General features: G+C 41.9%; 1 protein-coding gene across 1 annotated transcript in view; it reads right to left on the reverse strand.

The window, feature by feature from the left end:
• IQCA1 (IQ motif containing with AAA domain 1) overlaps positions 1–17,988 on the reverse strand; it is a 112,678-nt gene that overhangs the window by 10,891 nt on the left and 83,799 nt on the right. The window contains exons 13-16 of the mRNA XM_049800273.1: positions 17,474–17,556; positions 14,537–14,644; positions 10,899–11,098; positions 1,398–1,481 (exon numbers count right to left, since the gene is read on the reverse strand). Of these exons, the coding sequence (XP_049656230.1) occupies positions 1,398–1,481; positions 10,899–11,098; positions 14,537–14,644; positions 17,474–17,556 (475 nt within the window). The remainder of the gene's footprint in view (positions 1–1,397; positions 1,482–10,898; positions 11,099–14,536; positions 14,645–17,473; positions 17,557–17,988) is intronic.

A 17,988-nucleotide genomic window follows, 5' to 3' on the forward strand; every position in this document is an offset into this window, starting at 1 on the left:
TTGGACTGCTTTGCATCCAAGGGAGGAGGGGAGGACTGGAGAGAGACTAGTTTTTTAGTGGGTATTTGAAGAATTTAAGGCTTCTTTTTACGAGGTTCTGAGTCATGGTGCCAGAAATGTCACACTGGGATGAGCAAAGTGACTTCCACTTGCTTTGGCTTCTTAGGGCTGAGCTTAGCTCATCTCCAAAATTCTAGTGCTCCTAAGGAAGGCTCCCCAGGCTGCCAGTTACCACTACCTGTCCCTCCTGTTTCATGCTCTCTGGTTCCAAATATTGGTTATGCCATGAGAACTATCTTGGACATGAGTGATTTCAAGCCTGGAGCCACGCACTCCAACCAAAAATGCAAGAGACCTTTTGTTAAATACCTGCAGGTCTTGGGATGCAATAGCAGGGGCAGAGGTGATACCCTTGACACTGACGTGCGCAGGACAAGAAATTTTTTCATGCTGGTGGTTAACGAAGCAGTTAAAGATAATGAATACTCCAGGCAATCTTTGGCCCCTGGTCTTAATTTTACTCCCTATCTGCACTTGCTGTCAAGGTTTGAGCGCAAGAGAAAGGTTCCCTTTTGGTGTGGGGACCACTAGGGGGTATCAACCATTGCACACCTAGCAGCTCATACAGCCCTCATAGAAGTAACAGCCTCATCTGAGGTGATGCTTCATTGGTCTTTTAAAATACAGGCTTGTATCCATCCCACAGTCTAAATGTACAGGACTCGCCTTAAGGAAAAAGGTTTAATTTTTCACTTGGATCTCTAAAAGTAAAATATTTTGCAAGTAGCATGAATCTAATCAGGATTTCAGGTGAATTGCTCTCTGCTGCAGTGGTTGAGTTGCCGTGCCTATTGGGCAGTGTTTTAATTTTCTTTCTTGTGGGGAAGCTACACAAGAGAGGAAGGAATGGCAGTAGGACTCCTGGGAGCCCAAAGAAAATAATCTGTAAACATAACTATTTAACATAGGCTCTTTGTTTTCACAGTGGAAATTTATCCTTGTTGCTTCATTGTTCACTTTGGCTCCATCCAATTTCTCAAATTAATAGAGCTGAACAATTTCAGCTCATCGTAACTTTTAGTTTCTTGCCTCATATTTCCAAATTCTCCATTATTCTCTTCTACTTTTCAGTGCACTGATGAGCAGTGACTGGACTATTTTTAAATAAAACGAGTATAGGCATAGGAGAGAAATGTGACCTCTTGGGGGCTCTTGAGAAGTCACAAGACTCTCTTAAAAGAAAAAAAATGTTAGTGAGGCAAGCTATTATCAAGCAAGCTTTGGCAGGTCTGGTCATACTGGTATGTGCTAAGCTAAGAAATATATTTGTTCCTTTGTGTTGGTTGTAATGCAACAGGAGGAATTATCTGCACTGAAATAAAAAAGGAACTACTCACCTCTTCAGCCTTCGGTGCTGCTTTGGAAAATATTTTTTCTGTCTCTCCAACCCACACGACTGAAGGCTGCAATTGTTTAGCCACCTAAGAGAAAATGGGGGAGAGAAGGCAAGAAGTTGATTAAAATGGCTACAATTTCATACCTGGGTGCCTATAATTATGCTTTTGAATCCATTTTCAGCAGTTAAAATTAGCCAGGATTATTTTTTTCCAGAAATGTTCAGTGCTTATAGATAGCACTGGGTCTGTTCAGCAGCCTTGGCAAATCAAGCTGTTTCTAGTTAGGAATCTAACATTAAGAACCCAACCCAAACTGGATCGTTTTGAGTGCTATGCTTATCCTCCATTTCTCAACCCAAATTCACTTGCAGTTCTGCAAAAGGAAGCCTGGACTTGGAGTTCAATGGCAAACAATAGATCACTAGCAGCTTTAGACTGACTGCCCTTGCTGGTAGGATCCCTCCCTGGTTTTCCGAGGGCGATACAGAGGGAGAGACAGGCAAGACGTGGCTGTTGCATGAGAAGTGAGGATACTAATCTTTAAGTAAAATAGGCTGATGTGCAATCTTCTAGCTTACAAAATAGCATTTAATTTCCAGTTAGCCCAAGAATTAAAACAGAGCCTGTTAAATTTGAAGGGGGGGTCTATACAAATGGGCTTTCTGGCTCCAAAGTCAGAGGCACTATACCTCTGGTTCACAGCAGGATGGCAGCAATGCTACAGGCTTTTTCACATTTTGCACTCTCCCTATTGCTATAGAAACGCCAGTGGTTTAGATTTTCTGCTGCCAAATTTTAATCACTTTCCAGTGGCTCTCAGAGCTGTATTAGTTTGCTCAGCAACAAAAGTGATGGCTTGAGGAGTCAATGGGTAATGAGAGACAGACCGCATTCTTCTGTCCTGCTTCCCCCACCCATCCTGCCCCCACCCAGTGGAAACTGCTGTTTCCAGGAAGGAAGCTTACAAAATCGATAGATTGTATACATCATAAGCTCGGTGTCTGATTGACAGCCAGTGCAGGAAGAATTAAGTCATGAACGTTTTTCTTCAGAGCACCACAGTTCATTTTTATGGACGCATATCAAAAGCACCAAGCGAGTGTGTGGCTGTACAGTAAAAATGGATTGACGATAGGAGAAAAGAATAGTAGATGAGGGCTGTTAAACTTGTTTGCTCTGCTGTGCTGCTGATGGGGTGAAGTGGCAACAATGCCATCTTCAGCATGTGACACTTTATTTGTGGTAACTCATCAGTCCTAGAATATGTCAGGTGGTACCTCCAAGTTCAGAACCATTGCACTGAGGAAAACTGAGCTTCCCCCTTTGTTGGAAGGCAGGAACTCAAATGTTTAGCCTTAATAATGAGGACTTAAATAATAAAAACACCATATAATGAAAGATAATATGAAAATCTTGCAGAAACTGATATGTGGACCCAGGCAGTTATGTGAATGTTTATCTGCGTGTACAACTTAAGGAGTAACTTCTCAGTCCAGCAGTGTGTTGAGTATACAAGCTGGAACGAAATGACAGATTAAAATTGTACAGCAATAATATCTGCCGTTTTAAGGCCAGAGGGTTTTTTAATCCATCTCCTCATTATCTATTTTCAGAGGTATGTTTGACATATTCCTAAGCCTGCACGCACTCTGCAAAGTACATTTGAGAGGCCATTTGTGGCTTTCGTTGAACTGAGCTGTGCAGCAGCCTTAGACTCAGGTATTTTCTGCTGAGTATCCTACTAGTCAAGGGCTCAGACACCTGCAGAAAAATGTGTCTCAGTCCTACTGATTCATACTTGCAGGTGAATTCTGTTAGTTCCTGGATGACTGTAAACAAGCTTGGAGACAAGTGGTGAAAGAAGTGTAATGTGGTAGCATGATTATATAGGAGAGATGGGACAACTGACATTCTTTGTAAAATTGAGACTTGGAAAGAAAAATGTAGGTGTGGTTTAAGTTCCTAAAAGAAACCTACAGCTTAAAGAACTGCATTTGCATTTTGTGCACCCACTATGAAATCTACTGTGACGTGTGGAAACTCTGACTTGGAGACCCCTACTGAACTCAGCACTGCTAATGAATGGATTATCAGCTGGGGCTTTCTGATGTTTCTGATGGTGACTTTTGCCTTCTGAAATATAAGATAACAACTGGTTTTTGCTCCTGCTCTGTGTGTGTGCCTGGAGAGGATGTCAGGAGGGAGATGAGGCAGTGGGAGACTGTTCCCCTTGAAGCCTGCCTTTCCCCTGAGTGAGGACTGGGCTGGTGGCATGCTGTCGACTCCTGTTCATAGACTGTGCGTGCACGCATTACCAACCCAACAGGCTTTGTCACTGTGGGATCTGCTGTTATTGTGGTGCTTTTCCCCACTTTGCTTGTGTTTATGACCTGTTGATGTCTCAGCTGATGACAAGGGTTACCTCTCTGCTAATGTTAAGGCAAAGAGGTGTTGTGCGTTTGCTTCCTAAGAACAGTCCCCTTTTGGTATTTTTGCTTTATGCAGGTAATGCAGCTGTATGACGTCTGGGGAGGTGCGTAGCTGTTCTGCGATACAGTCTCCATATCCGTGTGTCTGATGATGCAGTATGATGTGACACGGGGAATAAGGGGGGTGGGGGGGCAAGGGTACAGAGGCTATAAAAGTTGTTGGCAATGCTTGAACTCTGCTTGTGTACTTCAAAGGGAACCATGTTGTCCTTTCAGTAGAGCCATCGCAGTCAGGGAGGTGCAGAATCTTCCCCATTTGGCTCAGAGATGACTTCTGTGGTTAGCAGCCCTCTAAAATGGAGCCTTAAGTTTTAAATCAGACTATACTTTCATTTTAACTCTTAATGAAGAATGCTTACTGTTGTCATACCTGTCACCTTTTTTGTCCCTTTTATTTCTCCACTGAGTAAGTGGAAATACAATGAATAACCTCAGGTCTGGCTCTTTCTTCAACACATACTGTCCTGTGCTTTCTGTTTTGAGGCAATGATCTAAATGCATACAGTGGCCTGCATATATTTTTCTGGTGCTGATACACATTAATATGACCAAATTCAACATGCTGTGGGCCCGGCTGTTTCTCTTTTTTAAAGACATATCAGACACCCAGAATCCATCGGCATCTAATTTAAATTGTTGGCAGATACGTAGCAGACTGTATATCCCCCGTGAAAGTGCTTCATTTGAATTATCCGTGGACAGTTTGAATCCATGGATAATTAAATGCACTGTACATAATTAATTTGTAATTGAAATTTTATTAGCTTTGCTGCATTCCACAATTTGTTGGAGCTGCCAGCAGATGGCTCCTTAACCCTTCTAATACCACACCGACCCAGAAGCTGCCTGCGCAGCAAACCTCTGATGGGTCACCAAGGCTTGATTTGCTCTTCAGGAAAATCACTGAGAAAAAGCCTTCTCGTCCTGCTGTCTGTCAACATGCAACAAAGATCAAACGGTATTCTTGAAAGCGTTGGGTTAAACCTTTCAAACTTGAGAGCTGGAGTTTAACAGTTAAATTGCTACACTTGAAAATACAGAAACTTGATTCTTGCAGGGCACATGTGCACAAGGCTCCTCCAAACTTGAAGGCTTTGATGGAATTTTTCTAAAAGGCCCAAGACTAAGGTTTTCTGGAAGCTCAAGTTGTTGCTGAAAACCGCTCAATACTCTGTAGGTTATAATTACAGAAATGCTTCAAAGCAGCAAGATGCTGAAACCTGTGATTAGACCTTATCTGTGGGAGCCTCACCAGGCAAATATTCCAGTGCTACAGTGATGATGTCACTGTATGCTGGTTTGTTAGATACAAACCAACTATAAAATACTGTCTTCTAACAGCATGCATTTCATTTTTTGACACTAGAGTAACACAATGTAAAGCTGCTTTGTCACAGAAATAACACTGTATATTTGAGTACTGGTGGTATTGAACACTTCAAGGATCTAGGCTTCTAGCAGACTGAACTGTACCAAGAGAAAAGCATTGCTCTGGGATGTCTGGAAGAAAGGCTGACTGTACTGTTCCCAAACCTCAACTGTAATGGAAAAGTCTTGTGTGGCATGGAAATGCTAAATACAGAGTAAGGTACTAGGGTAAACTGTAGCTGGTTCTTCAGACTGCCAGAAAAATTACCTGTCTGAAGGGATAATACAGCAGTGGTTACGAAGAAATGAACCTGATTCAGTGGGAAAAAAAATAAAATTAATGACAGACTTCAAAATTATGTTGCCTCTAAATGCTGGGATTATATAATTTAATTTTAAATAAACTTCATCATATTCCTTTTTTGGTATAACACTTTCATAGTCACCTCTGACTTGCTAAATAGCCTAAATAAATAGCCTGACAACAGAGTCCCCTAACAGTGATGGTGTTGAAATATTTCTGCAGCTTGCTGCTCTGTAAAATTCCTTGCTTGGTAGAGACGGCTTGCGCAGCACATGCTGAGCTGTTGATACACATACACAACTTCGCTGTTGGTATTTCCTCCTAGCCACCTCTTTCCCAACCTTTTAGCCTGGTCAGTGTTGCACTAATAACATTTTTCCATGTGTGGCTTTTCGTACAATGTGCTTTCTGTGTGCTGCTGCGGCCCTGGTAAAGGACCCGAGAGGGGCTGTCTCACTCTGGTAGTGATTAACCTGATGGCTGCCTTATGGTTGCTAATGGAAGGCCAGTGCTTGTCATTTTGATTGCCTTGGAGTTAAGCCTTATGAACTACCTGCATTTTAACACTTCTGTGTCGCAGAGTCAGGCATTCTACCTTCTTGATCCTTTCTAGATTTGTTTTTGTTTCTATGCATCCTTCACTATCCTTCTTTGCATCTTTTATATAAGCTGTTGTACTGCAGCAGTGTTTTGTGCCTTGATGGGAACGCGGGAGAGCCAAGCTGTCGGTTGGTACAAGCTGGTAGAGAGCTCTGCTGAGTTGAGGCTGGCTTAATGCATGGAAAATGTGGCTTGATTGAAATATTCCAGCACGTTCTGGTACACGCTTGAAGGATGAGTTTTGTTTTGGGGACTGCTGGGAAGTGCTTCTATATTAGAGACAGATTCTCTCTTTTCACTCTGAAGCAGAGCTGACCTGGCAGGGTTTGCTGTGCCTTTATGGAGAACACAAGTGCTCGGGCTTGGTGTTTGCAGCTTCTTTCAGTAGTTTTCCTATTTAATATTAATCTTTGTTACATTTCCTTTGAATAGGCAGATTGAAATGTTGGTGTGTTCCTGTTCTGGTATGAGAAGTCATTTCTTCCGTATGACATTTTCAAATGCATGCTTTGAGTAATACACAAGCCTCTCATTTGGATCAGGGCTGGTATGTCTCTTGCAAGTCTCCTCCCAAAATAAGGGAGGGGGGAAAAAAAGAATTTGGCTTTTGCATCTGAAACAAATTAAAGTTTCATATTTTTTTTTTCCAATGCTATTCACTTGCTTAGGGTGTCTCCCACGAAACAACTGCCAGCAGCCAACACTCAGTTATGGACAGAAAGTTTCCTAACGGTCATTTTATGCTCTCCAGAGTTTCCTTTCATTACAGAAACTCTGTTGCTTGCAGATGCGATAAGTAATCGAAAGTGCAAGGTTACTTCACCTTTATCACAGAGCACCATTAATTCTTTTTTGCTAAATCCTGGTGTTTAACGATGGTTACATGGGTCATAAGGTAACAGAAAAAGAACTGTCACTTTTCCTGTCGTTCACTTACAACTGTAAGTGGAAGGTCTGTATTCTGCTTGTCTAACTCTCTATAAAGGCACTTCTGGAAAGGTGGAGTAGAAAGCTTGCTTGACAACAGTTGCAGTTGCTATTTGCAAAAAACATGACCAGAAGTGTCTGATTATGGAGATGTGGTGAATCTTTCAGCGATCATCTGCACGCAAGGCACTTCAACAAGGTATACTATGGTATGTCATAGTAGACTGAGAGCTGTGAATATTAAATACTGCATGTCAGCTGCAAGATGCCATTTGCTTTCATGGCTTGTCTGCTGTATGTGCCACTGTATATTGTAGTCTTACAATAGTCCAAATATGTTTACACCAGACTTTTTTTTACCATGGTGAAAAATAAACATCTTTTGGACAAATACCAGTGTTCAGCTTCCTCTTGTCAAGGTATTTGTTTTCAATTTGTGTTGCCCTTGTGTTTGCTTCAGCTTGAATAACATTAGATTCATGTAAATCTGGATAGAAAAGATTTCTTATCCTTCGATTCCTTGTAAAACTTTTTCCCTAACACTAAACAACTTTCCTTGCTGCAACTTGTGTCCATTGTCTCTTGTTTTGTTGCTGTGCACCTCTGGGAAGAGTGTGGCTCTGTCTGTATTATCCCATGAAGTCCCTGAAAACAGCAGTTGGAGTCCCTTTCGCTCCAGCCTTCTCTTAGGCTGGAACAAGTGGATTTGTTCAGCTTATCTCGTACACTCCAGCCCCCTTATCTTCATGGCTCTCCACTGGACCTGCTTGCTGTGCCTGTCATCTTGTAACAGGGTAGCCCAATACTGGACACAGTGTCCAGCTGTGGTCTCGTAAGTGCCAAAGAGCAGGGAATCATTAATTGCTTTAAGATGTTGGCTATACTCTTGCTGATATAGGCCAGTATTTGGCTGACTTTTTTGCTGTGTGGACGTGCTGTTGACTAGTGTTCAACTTGCTGTCCTTAAGAACCCCCAGTCCTTTCCTGCAAAGCTGCTGTCTAGTTGGTGGGCTACAGCCTGGACCTCTTTGTGCTGTTGCATGGAGTTACTCCATCCCAGGTGCAGGACTACGATACTGGATGGGAGCATTGATGTTGTAAAAAAGCAGCAACTGATGGCAGGACAAATGGAGTGGATGGCTGTGGCAGGCACTTGAGAGTTCCCAGAGGCAGGGAAAATGAGACACATTTGACATTGTCAAGTCCAAAAAAAGAGAGATTGTAACTGCAGAGGTGAGAGCCTGTGTGGATGGAGGATTGCTTCCAGCCTGGCTCTGGGAATCTACAGAATCTGAGTCTAAATCATCAGCAGATTGGACAAATCGGTGACTTGGCCATGGGGACAGAAGGCAGCAGGGAGAGGTGAAACAACCAAAGGAATTAGGAATGGAAATTGAGCATACTTGGTTTGAATGATGCTAAGACAGGCTGGTGCTATGTCCATATGAATTTGCACAGAAATGAGCATGCACATGCTGTACCCCTTGGAAAGAGATACTCTGTGCTGTGCCATTTGCTCTGCTGTTAAAGGAGCAGATCTTGGAGCAGTAGTGTTGTAGTTGGAACAAGCCACCTTTTGATAAGTGAATGCCTGGACAGCCTTTATTTCATGTGATTGACTGTGAGCAACTTCCATCCCAGTAACTCATGGAGGTTCACCAAAGTGTCACTTCTTTTGTAAGAGTTACAGTAGGGAAGTAAGCTTGGACTGCTTCCTGTAATTTGGGGGAAGGTGTTAGATAATTGTTTCCATTTGTTCTTAAGTAATGTGGAAAAATGTAAGAGTTTTTATATACCTGTGTCTAGACTCATGTACGTGTATACGTGTGTGTATATATACTTATCTAATGGGTATAGATATCCACACACATTTTATGTACGTTCCAGTTATTGTATAAATTTGTCCTGGTTTCAGCTGGGATAGAGTTAACTGTCTTCCTAGTAGCTGGTACAGTGCTGTGTTTTGAGTTCAGTATGCGAAGAATGTTGATAACACTTATGTTTTCAGTTGTTGCTAAGTAGTATCTAGACTAAAGTCAAGGATTTTTCAGCTCCTCAAGCCCAGCCAGCGAGAAAGCTGGAGGGGCACAAGAAGTTGGCACAGGACACAGCCAGGGCACCTGACCCAAACTGGCCAACAGTGTATTCCATACCATGGGACGTCCCATTTAGTATAGGAATGGGGAAGTGGGGGTGGGGGATCACCGCTCAGGGACTAGCTGGGTGTTGGTCGGTGGGTGGTGAGCAATTGCACTGTGCATCATTTGTACATTCCAATCCTTTTATTACTACTGTTGTCATTTTATTAGTGTTATCGCTATCATTATTAGTTTCTTCTTTTCTGTTCTATTAAACCATTCTTATCTCAACCCATGAATTTTACTTCTTTTCCCAATTTTCTCCCCCATCCCACTGGGTGGTGGTGGGGGGGGGAGTGAGTGAGTGGCTGCGTGGTGCTTAGTTGCTGGCTGGGGTTAAACCATGACAAAATTATACATATGTATGTATATACATATGTATATATGTATATATGTATACATGTATACATCCTTAATGTCTTCAGATGGAACCTTCTATAGGAGTAAAAAGGCTGCTCTCCTTTCTCCTGTGTTTAAAGGCCTTGTTCTCTAACGGGGACTAAATGATGGAAAGGATGGTGTGTGTGCTGTGCCTGTAGCCAGGCACATGCTTTGCTATTGATGAGGGCACAGAAATGAAGTGGAGAAGGGTGAAATGTGCAGAGCAGAGGAAGGAGAGGGAGTATTAGCTCAGTCTAATGGCACTAGCTTGTGTCAGGGAGTGCTAGACCCAGTGCTAGTGTTAAGACATCAAAGGTGCATGATCACAGCACCATCACTTTTCCTTAGGCACTGCTCTGACCAGCAAGAAACGGGGTCCGTAGGGATTGCTTTGCTTTTAACTGTGAAACCTGTCTTTTCTGGGGATGGAGGCACCTGTCACAAAACCTGCTATAATACTGGGTTTAATAAAATACATCTGATAAATCCTAGGGAAAGCCAATTTGAATTCAGTCTTTTAGTAGGTCTCTGGCACTGGAAAAATATTGTATTTGGCTTTTTCTAGTGTGTGTGCTTTGTTTTTTCTTTCTAAGAGTATTTTGTCTGGAAATGTTTACCAGCTTCCTTCCTTAGCAAAAATGCTGAGGACTTAAAATGTGGAAGAAATCCTGCCAGGAGTGTCTTTTTTTCTGAAGAGGATTTGGGATATGTTTTTCACAGTTCATATGCCTTCTTTCATTTCCAGACTTCTCATACATTTCTGTTAATGTAATCCTGAACTAGGATTCCCTCTTTTGAAAAGCTTGCTGATAGGTAAACAGAGAGTAGTATAGGGGAGAGCTGTTTTACAGCAACAGTCCCAGCGAGGAAATTTTTGACCACCCCTGGTCTAGTATTTGATTAAATGCTGCATGGCAAGCATTCCTGACTGATGTGCATATAAATAGAGAACAGAATTTGTTTTATCTATGATGCTTTTCACATTCAAGGTAACACAAAACTTGCACAAATGTTAATGTGAAAAATATGGCTACTATGAGTGATTTCTCGAGGGATGTTAAATCTTCTGCAGTGGTGCATACACTGTCTGTCAACAAACGGTTTTGAAAACTTGAAAGCAGGGAGGGAATTTCAAAATGGGTTGGCAGTCCTTTGGACCTTGGGCAGCTTTGCCCTTGTATGACTGGTATAGATGTTCCTTGGTATGGAGGAACTACAATTCAATTCCTTATTTGTTCCACAAAAGATGTGATGAACTGAACCAATTTGGTGAAAAGTACACAAAACACAGTACCTTGAGAACCATGTGAAGCATCATTTGCAGGCCATTCTTGCCTGGATATTTCCCAGCAATGTTGGAAGCAGACAAGTTGAAGAGATTGGCTCCCGTTTCTGTGCAGATGGCATGGACCAATGTTTTCTTTCCAACACCAGCAGGTCCAGCTAGTAACAAGGCTTTCACCAAAGGAGCCTTTTCATGGACAGTTTGGGAACCTGTAAAAAGTCATATGGCACTATTATTGCTTTCATTTAAGTCTGCCATAAAGGTAATGGAATGATTCTTCCTTTTTTCTTCACAGTAAATAATTTATAACATGAATTCATTGTTTCCTTAATATGGCACAAGTGCTCTTGAGTTCAGTTCTGTATAACCAGAGCTGTGGCTGTAGCACGTTTGAGTTAACATCTCTGTTTGTAGCAAAATTAAACCACCCTTATTTGTACCTTCTGATGGGCAAACTTCTGCTCTAAAACTGCGAGCTAAAAGAAAGGTAATTCATCAGTAAATTTTTGAGGACGGACACAAGGTAAGAGCACTGATATGGAACTGCTGCTGGTGGCTACGTGTACAGACAAGCCTGGTGCTCTGCACAGGGACACTTGCCTTCAATTACACAGCAGTTGTCAACTCCCTCCCTCAGCTGTCAGGCAGAGTTAGAGATGTACCTGTGGCTTTGAGCTTTGCATTTATTGTCAGAGGAGGTCCTCACTTTCTGCAATTGGACAAGGGCATAGATTCATGTTGCACATAGGACTAGGAGAATTCCTTCCTCCTGCTGCACAAAATGAGAATTTCCAGCTTCCCCATCTTTAAAGAAAACAAGCTAATGGGACTATCTGTTGGACCTGTGTCAGTGATTTTGAAACCAGATGTTACCATGTGTTTTATTTGCTCTTCTTTAACTTCTGCCTACACCTCCCTTTTTTGGGTAATTTTTCTTCTTAAATGCTATGGCTGTTCAGTGAGCATTGGAGACTGACCGTCACTTAAATAGCTGTGCTCCCAAATCCTTCACTGCTGATATCACCTCTAAGCACACCTGCTGAGAGTAGTGTTAGCTTATCTGTAGAGGAGCCAGTGTTATCCCCCCGTCTGGAACATGGCAGCTGCATGCTGCAGAGTAGGTATGACATATCTGCTACAAGAAGGATCCTTTTCTGTTCCCTTAATTTTATTTGGGGGAGCAAATGCAAATGCCAGGGCTGCTATGCTTCACTTGCTCTGCTAGCAGCAGTGACTGCTCAGTGTTTCTAAATCTGTCTTTCTGGCTCCTCCACGTAAATTCATTCTGGGCTGTAAGAAATATGCTCCATCACCTGGGAAAGCCTAGCAGAAATGCCTGCATTGTGAAAACAGAACTACAGAGAGAGATTTAGGCGATTGGTGGTGATAGAACTTGTCTTCCCTGCAGCTCTGTCACTGTGAATTAGGCACAGGTGAAACTCCAGAGATGGAAGTAGCAGGGAATGTCAAATGCTTTGTCCTTACCCACTGGTAGTCCAGTAACACCACTGCCTCTGCCTAAAAATGTCCTGTGTCAGTAGTGGTGGTTGTACAGTCAGATTTGAAAAATTTGTGTGAGCATCTGCCACTTCTGAAGAAGAGACTGGTGTCTATCCAGAATATGGGACTAGTGGGGTAAACTGGCCCCAAAAGTGATGAGCTGCAGAGGGAGCCTATGGCTTAGCCTGGAAAAGTTCTCCAGGTTAAGGGGGACAGCTATGGAAGAATGGTATTTAAAAACAAATTCAATCGGGCTGCCTATCTGTGTCCTAATGGTTTAATGTCCCAAATAAATGACAATGAACTGAGTGCTAAGATGAATGCCATTATTTCAGCACTGTGCAGGATGTAGTGAAGTTGTCAGCCACCCAGGCTTTATTAATATTTGGTCGTTCCATACCAATCTATTACTATTACACACAGATTTATTATGAGGGGAGCAGCAGACTCCTCTGTGGTTAAAGATGAAGTATATCTTCTACTATTATTTCTCCTTTCAGCTGCTTATAATTTTCTCAATGCCATTTAAGCTGGAGCCTTCCTTGCCATCCAGTGACTGTTTTGAGAAAAACTTCCACTTCTACGCATACACAATTACATAATGATTAACTAGTTTTGAGACCAATTAAGTAAAATGTCATCCATAACATATCACCCAAAAGGTGAAACCATTCCTGTGTCTTTTTTTTTTTTTTTTTGGCTCATGTAATACCTTTTTTTTAACCCAAAGGCATTTTTTCAAACTGCTATTGCAAATACTTTTTGTTTGTTCAACTAGTCCAAAGTCTCTTCTCCCTAGAAGTTTTGCCAATTGTATAAATGGCAGGAAAATTTATGGGTTCTCTTTCCTCCTGCCTCGGGGGTGTCATGGGGCTTGATTTCACTAGATTAGATGGTGTTAAAACATAACCTTGGAGGAGTTATCTGATATGTGAAATACCACATTGCAGTCAGTGCAGACAGGGATAACTGCTGGGCTCGCTCTCAGCTGATTGCAGTCAAACCTGCAGCCTGCCCCTGAGGGTTTACCTAAAACCAGCTTGAAAGTGTTTTACATGGGAAGAGCCCCATCTAGGTTGAAGGCAAGGGTGCTGCTAGCATCCTGTTTGTTAACCTGACTCTTCAGATTGAGCTGTAGGGCAGCGGGAGGGAGCACTCTTCTCTGTCCAAAACCTGAATGAAGCAGACCTGTGCACTATTGCAGCAAGCTTTCTACAACATATCGAGCCTGCTTTGGAGGCAGGGGGAGCCAGGAAATGCCCAAGGAGAGCCACAGAGCATGGATGTACAGAATTGCCCAAACACTGGCCTTTCTGGAAGGTGTGTAAAGGAGAGAGAAAAGCAGAAGCTCTGTGTCATCTCTGCTCCATTTGCTAGAATGGGAGACAGGGAGATGTCAGCTATTTTGCCCTATAAAGGGGATCAGCAGACAATGATACAGCCTGGGGGAGGATATGGCTAGTTAAAATCTCCCCAATATCCAACAGGAATGGAAAAGGATGTAAGCAAAGTATGAGTAGAGGCCCTTGAGACAGGCACTTCTTGCAATCTAGAACTAGACTGCAAACTAGAGTTTGGCTTAATGCCATTCCCAAGTAAAATATGGGATAGATTTTACGTTAAAAGCAAACAACCTGACCCAGCAAAGCCTTGTTAGATGTTGGCTAAGTCTGGCATTAGAACTGCAAGGGCATTTAAAAGTGTTCTCTCTGATGTACAAAATGTATTCAGACTAATTCCTTAAATGATTGCGTTGTTTAGTACTGAGTAACATTAGCCAGCTTGTAAAAGGTAAATTGCAACCTTAGCCCTTCCCTTAACTTGATTAATTTTGATCACTGGAGCTTGTTTTAGCTATTATCTTTCCCAAGTGATTTCCTTTTATGTGCTGCCATTCACAAACTGTTAACATGCAAACAGAGATGGTATGGAAATGCAATACCTGACAATAGCATGTGCAAACTCCTTTATGCACTATTAAAATGATATGGTCTTCACTCAGAAGGCTTAATTGAAAAACAATTATACTGCAAAATGCTTTAGATTACGATTAATCAAGCCCTGTCAAAGCCAGTAAAAATGCATGTTACTGACAGGAAGCAAAGCCATTGTATTCTGCCCTCTAGTAATTTTTGCTGTGCTCTTACCTAATGGCAATATTCCATACAGTGCTATTAGCTGTCTGACATCTGCAAGAGAGGGCATTGGCTCTATATCTGCCTGACGAAGTGTGGTCCCCAGATAGCTGTACTCGCCTGTAGGGAGGAAGCATGGGCTTAATAAATGTGACACTGCATTGTTATAAAATGCATAACTCAAGTAATGAAAAACTACCATAGAATACCAATATAACATGCTCTCAGCAAACCCAGTACTGTCAAGGGACAGGGACTCAAGCAGGGCGATATTGTTGTGGAATGTGGCCCTGAGAAATTTGAAAGGTGAACTGCAAAGGAAAATGAAGTTAAACACACTGTGGACTTTCCCTTCCAGGCTGTGGAAGGTGTTCAGCAGAGCAGTCAGTCTCGAGTAACCTTTTAAAGAAACTTTGTGGAGAAGAATCATTAGTAGCACCAATAAATCACACTGCTGGCAAAAGATTTCCAGATCTGGGATTTTGCAGGGCTGGAATCCCAGTGAACCATGCTCTATCAAAAGGATTTCAAAAAGGGGGAAAAAATATTTTAACAAGCTTTCCCTTGGCTGCATCACATCTCAGCTTCTCACTATGTTAGACATTTGTCACCTAATTTGGTGGGGCTCTTTGCTTTGCAGTTCACCTTTTCTGAACAAAAAACCCAAACCAACCCAACCTCCACAAAACAACCCAAGAAAACTAAAAATCCCCAACATGAACTGAAATGATCTAATCTTCCCTCAGCTCTTGTTACAGAGCCATAATCACGTTGTTTGCTCTGTCAAAGTCCATATACAAGACATGTTAGAGAACAAAGATCCAGAAAGATGGGCCACAAGCAGGAAAACTAGTTGTGACTGTAGTCAATGATTATTTTTTTAGCATGAATTACATTATTGAAAAAATAATAGTATATCATGTTTTATTGGAAATAAAAAGGGAGAGCACTAGAGCTCTCTGAAGCAGAGGTAAATTAGCAATGGTTAAGAGAGAAAGTGGAGTTGTAATTTGGGGGCAAAAAGGCAGACAAGCCCTGGTGCAGCTGCCTCCTCCCCTCTGAAGAATAAAATTCATTTCAGGTTTTATCTTTTATTTAAGGAGAAATCAAAAGAACTGGATAGGAATTAATCTTCACAGATTTAATTAGAAGGCATCAAAGGGTTTAATTGCAACTGAACATAAATCACAGTGGATATTCTCTGACTAATTTAGATAAGGTCACCAAGAAAATTAGTTCAGTGATGTCGGTTTGTCATAGAGGGGGGACATTTCAGTGCCTTTACTTGCTGTGTAGCACAATTCCACTCTTTGTCCTTTTGGCAGGGACTGGGGTTAGACTTCAGCCATGTAAAAGCTGAGCAGATGAGGACTTATTTTTCTGCAGGTTTTGACTGTGTCCTTGGACCCTTAAAGGGGCTTTTCTTGGTAATAATAACAATAATAATAATAAAAAAGTCCAGATCCCAGGCCAACTTTAAATACCTTCTTTATCTTGTTCTGGCAGCTCAAGAAGCATGACTGAGTTTTGAGTGAGAAAGAGCTCTGACTTTGACAGTCTGGGCCATCTCCTTGCTGCTTGGTCTGCATGGGCCAGCATCTGTGTTGGGACACATGGGGGACCTGGCATGGGTGTAGGCAGCCAGGTGAATATTGCTAGGCTCAGCATTTCTATGCCCAGTATCTTCTGCTGCTGGGAAGTGAATATTGCTGGTGTAACTTGGAGCAGCCCTTGTGTTGCTCTATGCTGCAGAGGAGCCAAGGCTTCAAACCTCAGGGTCAAGGGAAGATGGCCCAAAGCCATCTCAGCCTATTTCCAAGTTTGTTACCAGCTGTTAATTATTATCCACTGGCTAAGATGTGCTTTAAAAACATCTGTGGTAGGGAATGTTTTTTGGACAAAAGTGACTTTGATGGTACTGGTTGGTTGAACAAAGGAATGATGAAAATCTTCCATTACTTTACTTCATGATCTTTAATGAGCATAAAGTGGATGGAATACTTGTTAATTCAGCCTTCAACAGAATAGGTGAAGACTCTGAAGGAAATAATTAGTGCTTCTAAGAGTTTGTCTAAACATGGCATTTAGAGGTGGTGTACAACAATCTAGCTTTTCTGGCTCCAATACATAATGTACTAACAGCCTGTGGCATTGTGGCTTCTGGATGTCTGCAAATTCAAATAATGGTGGCCTTTGAAACAACTGAATCTTGGGGTTTTTGCTGTTAAGGTTGCTGTGATTTTGCTGTATGTCACCAAATGCTTTTGGAGATGGTGTCAGACCTCTGTGTAGCCTGCAAGTGGCTTGGTTTTGTTTTTTTTTTTTTCTCTGTGTAAGCATAGGCAAGCATGTCTGACTGCAGCTGCGGGTAACAAACTGGGCAAGAGGACTATGAAATGCAGAACTAGACAGAGACACATCTTCCTCAAATCAAGGGCCAGATATGCCTCAAAGCACTGCTCAAAGTTCATGGGCAGTCAGGGAGGTGGAGGTAAGAGGGTGAGTCTTCTCCGCTGAATGAACAAATGCTGAAGGTATGGTTTTTGCTGTTCTCTGGGAAATACTCTGGATGGATTATGACCCCTAGTCTGATAGACTTGCATTGTCTTGCCAATGCCTGGCCAGTGCTCCTTAAAGGATGTCCTGGTTCTATCTCAGAGTGGCTTCTGACATCCAAAAACATTCAAGGCTTCCAGGTGTTAGTGCTTGGAGCTAACCACCAGCTTTACAAACAGGTCCTGGTTTCAGTAGCAGAAGTGAAAGGTACTAAGCACCCTACAGAAACAAACTTGATTTGCATACATGGCCTTAGATATTCAAGTTTGAAAGTCCTGAAAGTGTAATTACTCTTGAACTCACTCTTGACTGGAAATAGGGGTCAGTGAACATTGAATAGCTGGAGGTTTGGTTAGATTAAACACCATATTAGCTGTAAAACGTGTACTTTACCAACATAATCGGAGAGATTCACGGTCTTGGCTTTTATTAGTAATCCTTCTTCCACTAGTTCCCTGTACAAAGAATCGATGGTCCTACGGACAAGAGACATCACTCAGAAATTCTAGGGCACTGTAAGTAAAAGCTCAGTCCTTCAATAACTGAACTAGCTTAAGAGTTATTTATGTTTCCTCAGCTTTATAAATGTATTTTGTAGCTCAGAGGTAAAGGTGATTAGTGCCATCAATATGAAATCAATAAGTACCGTTTCCTGCATTATGGCAAGGAATTTCTTTTATTACCTCACAGACTGCATGGCTCCCTCTCATACTGATTCCATTACCCACTTCCAGGTGATACAGGATCAGTTATGACTTGTGTAATAGACTCATTCATTAATATCAATTACTGGGAAATTATTTTTAAATTATACAATAATAGCAATCCTAACACTACTATACCTATTCACTTAGCTCTCCAATTAGTAGTAATTCATTAGTTCTTCTTGGAATTTATTCTGTTTGCAA

Source organism: Accipiter gentilis, chromosome 1 (assembly GCF_929443795.1).
Source record: "Accipiter gentilis chromosome 1, bAccGen1.1, whole genome shotgun sequence".
NCBI classification, from domain to species: Eukaryota; Metazoa; Chordata; class Aves; order Accipitriformes; family Accipitridae; genus Astur; species Astur gentilis.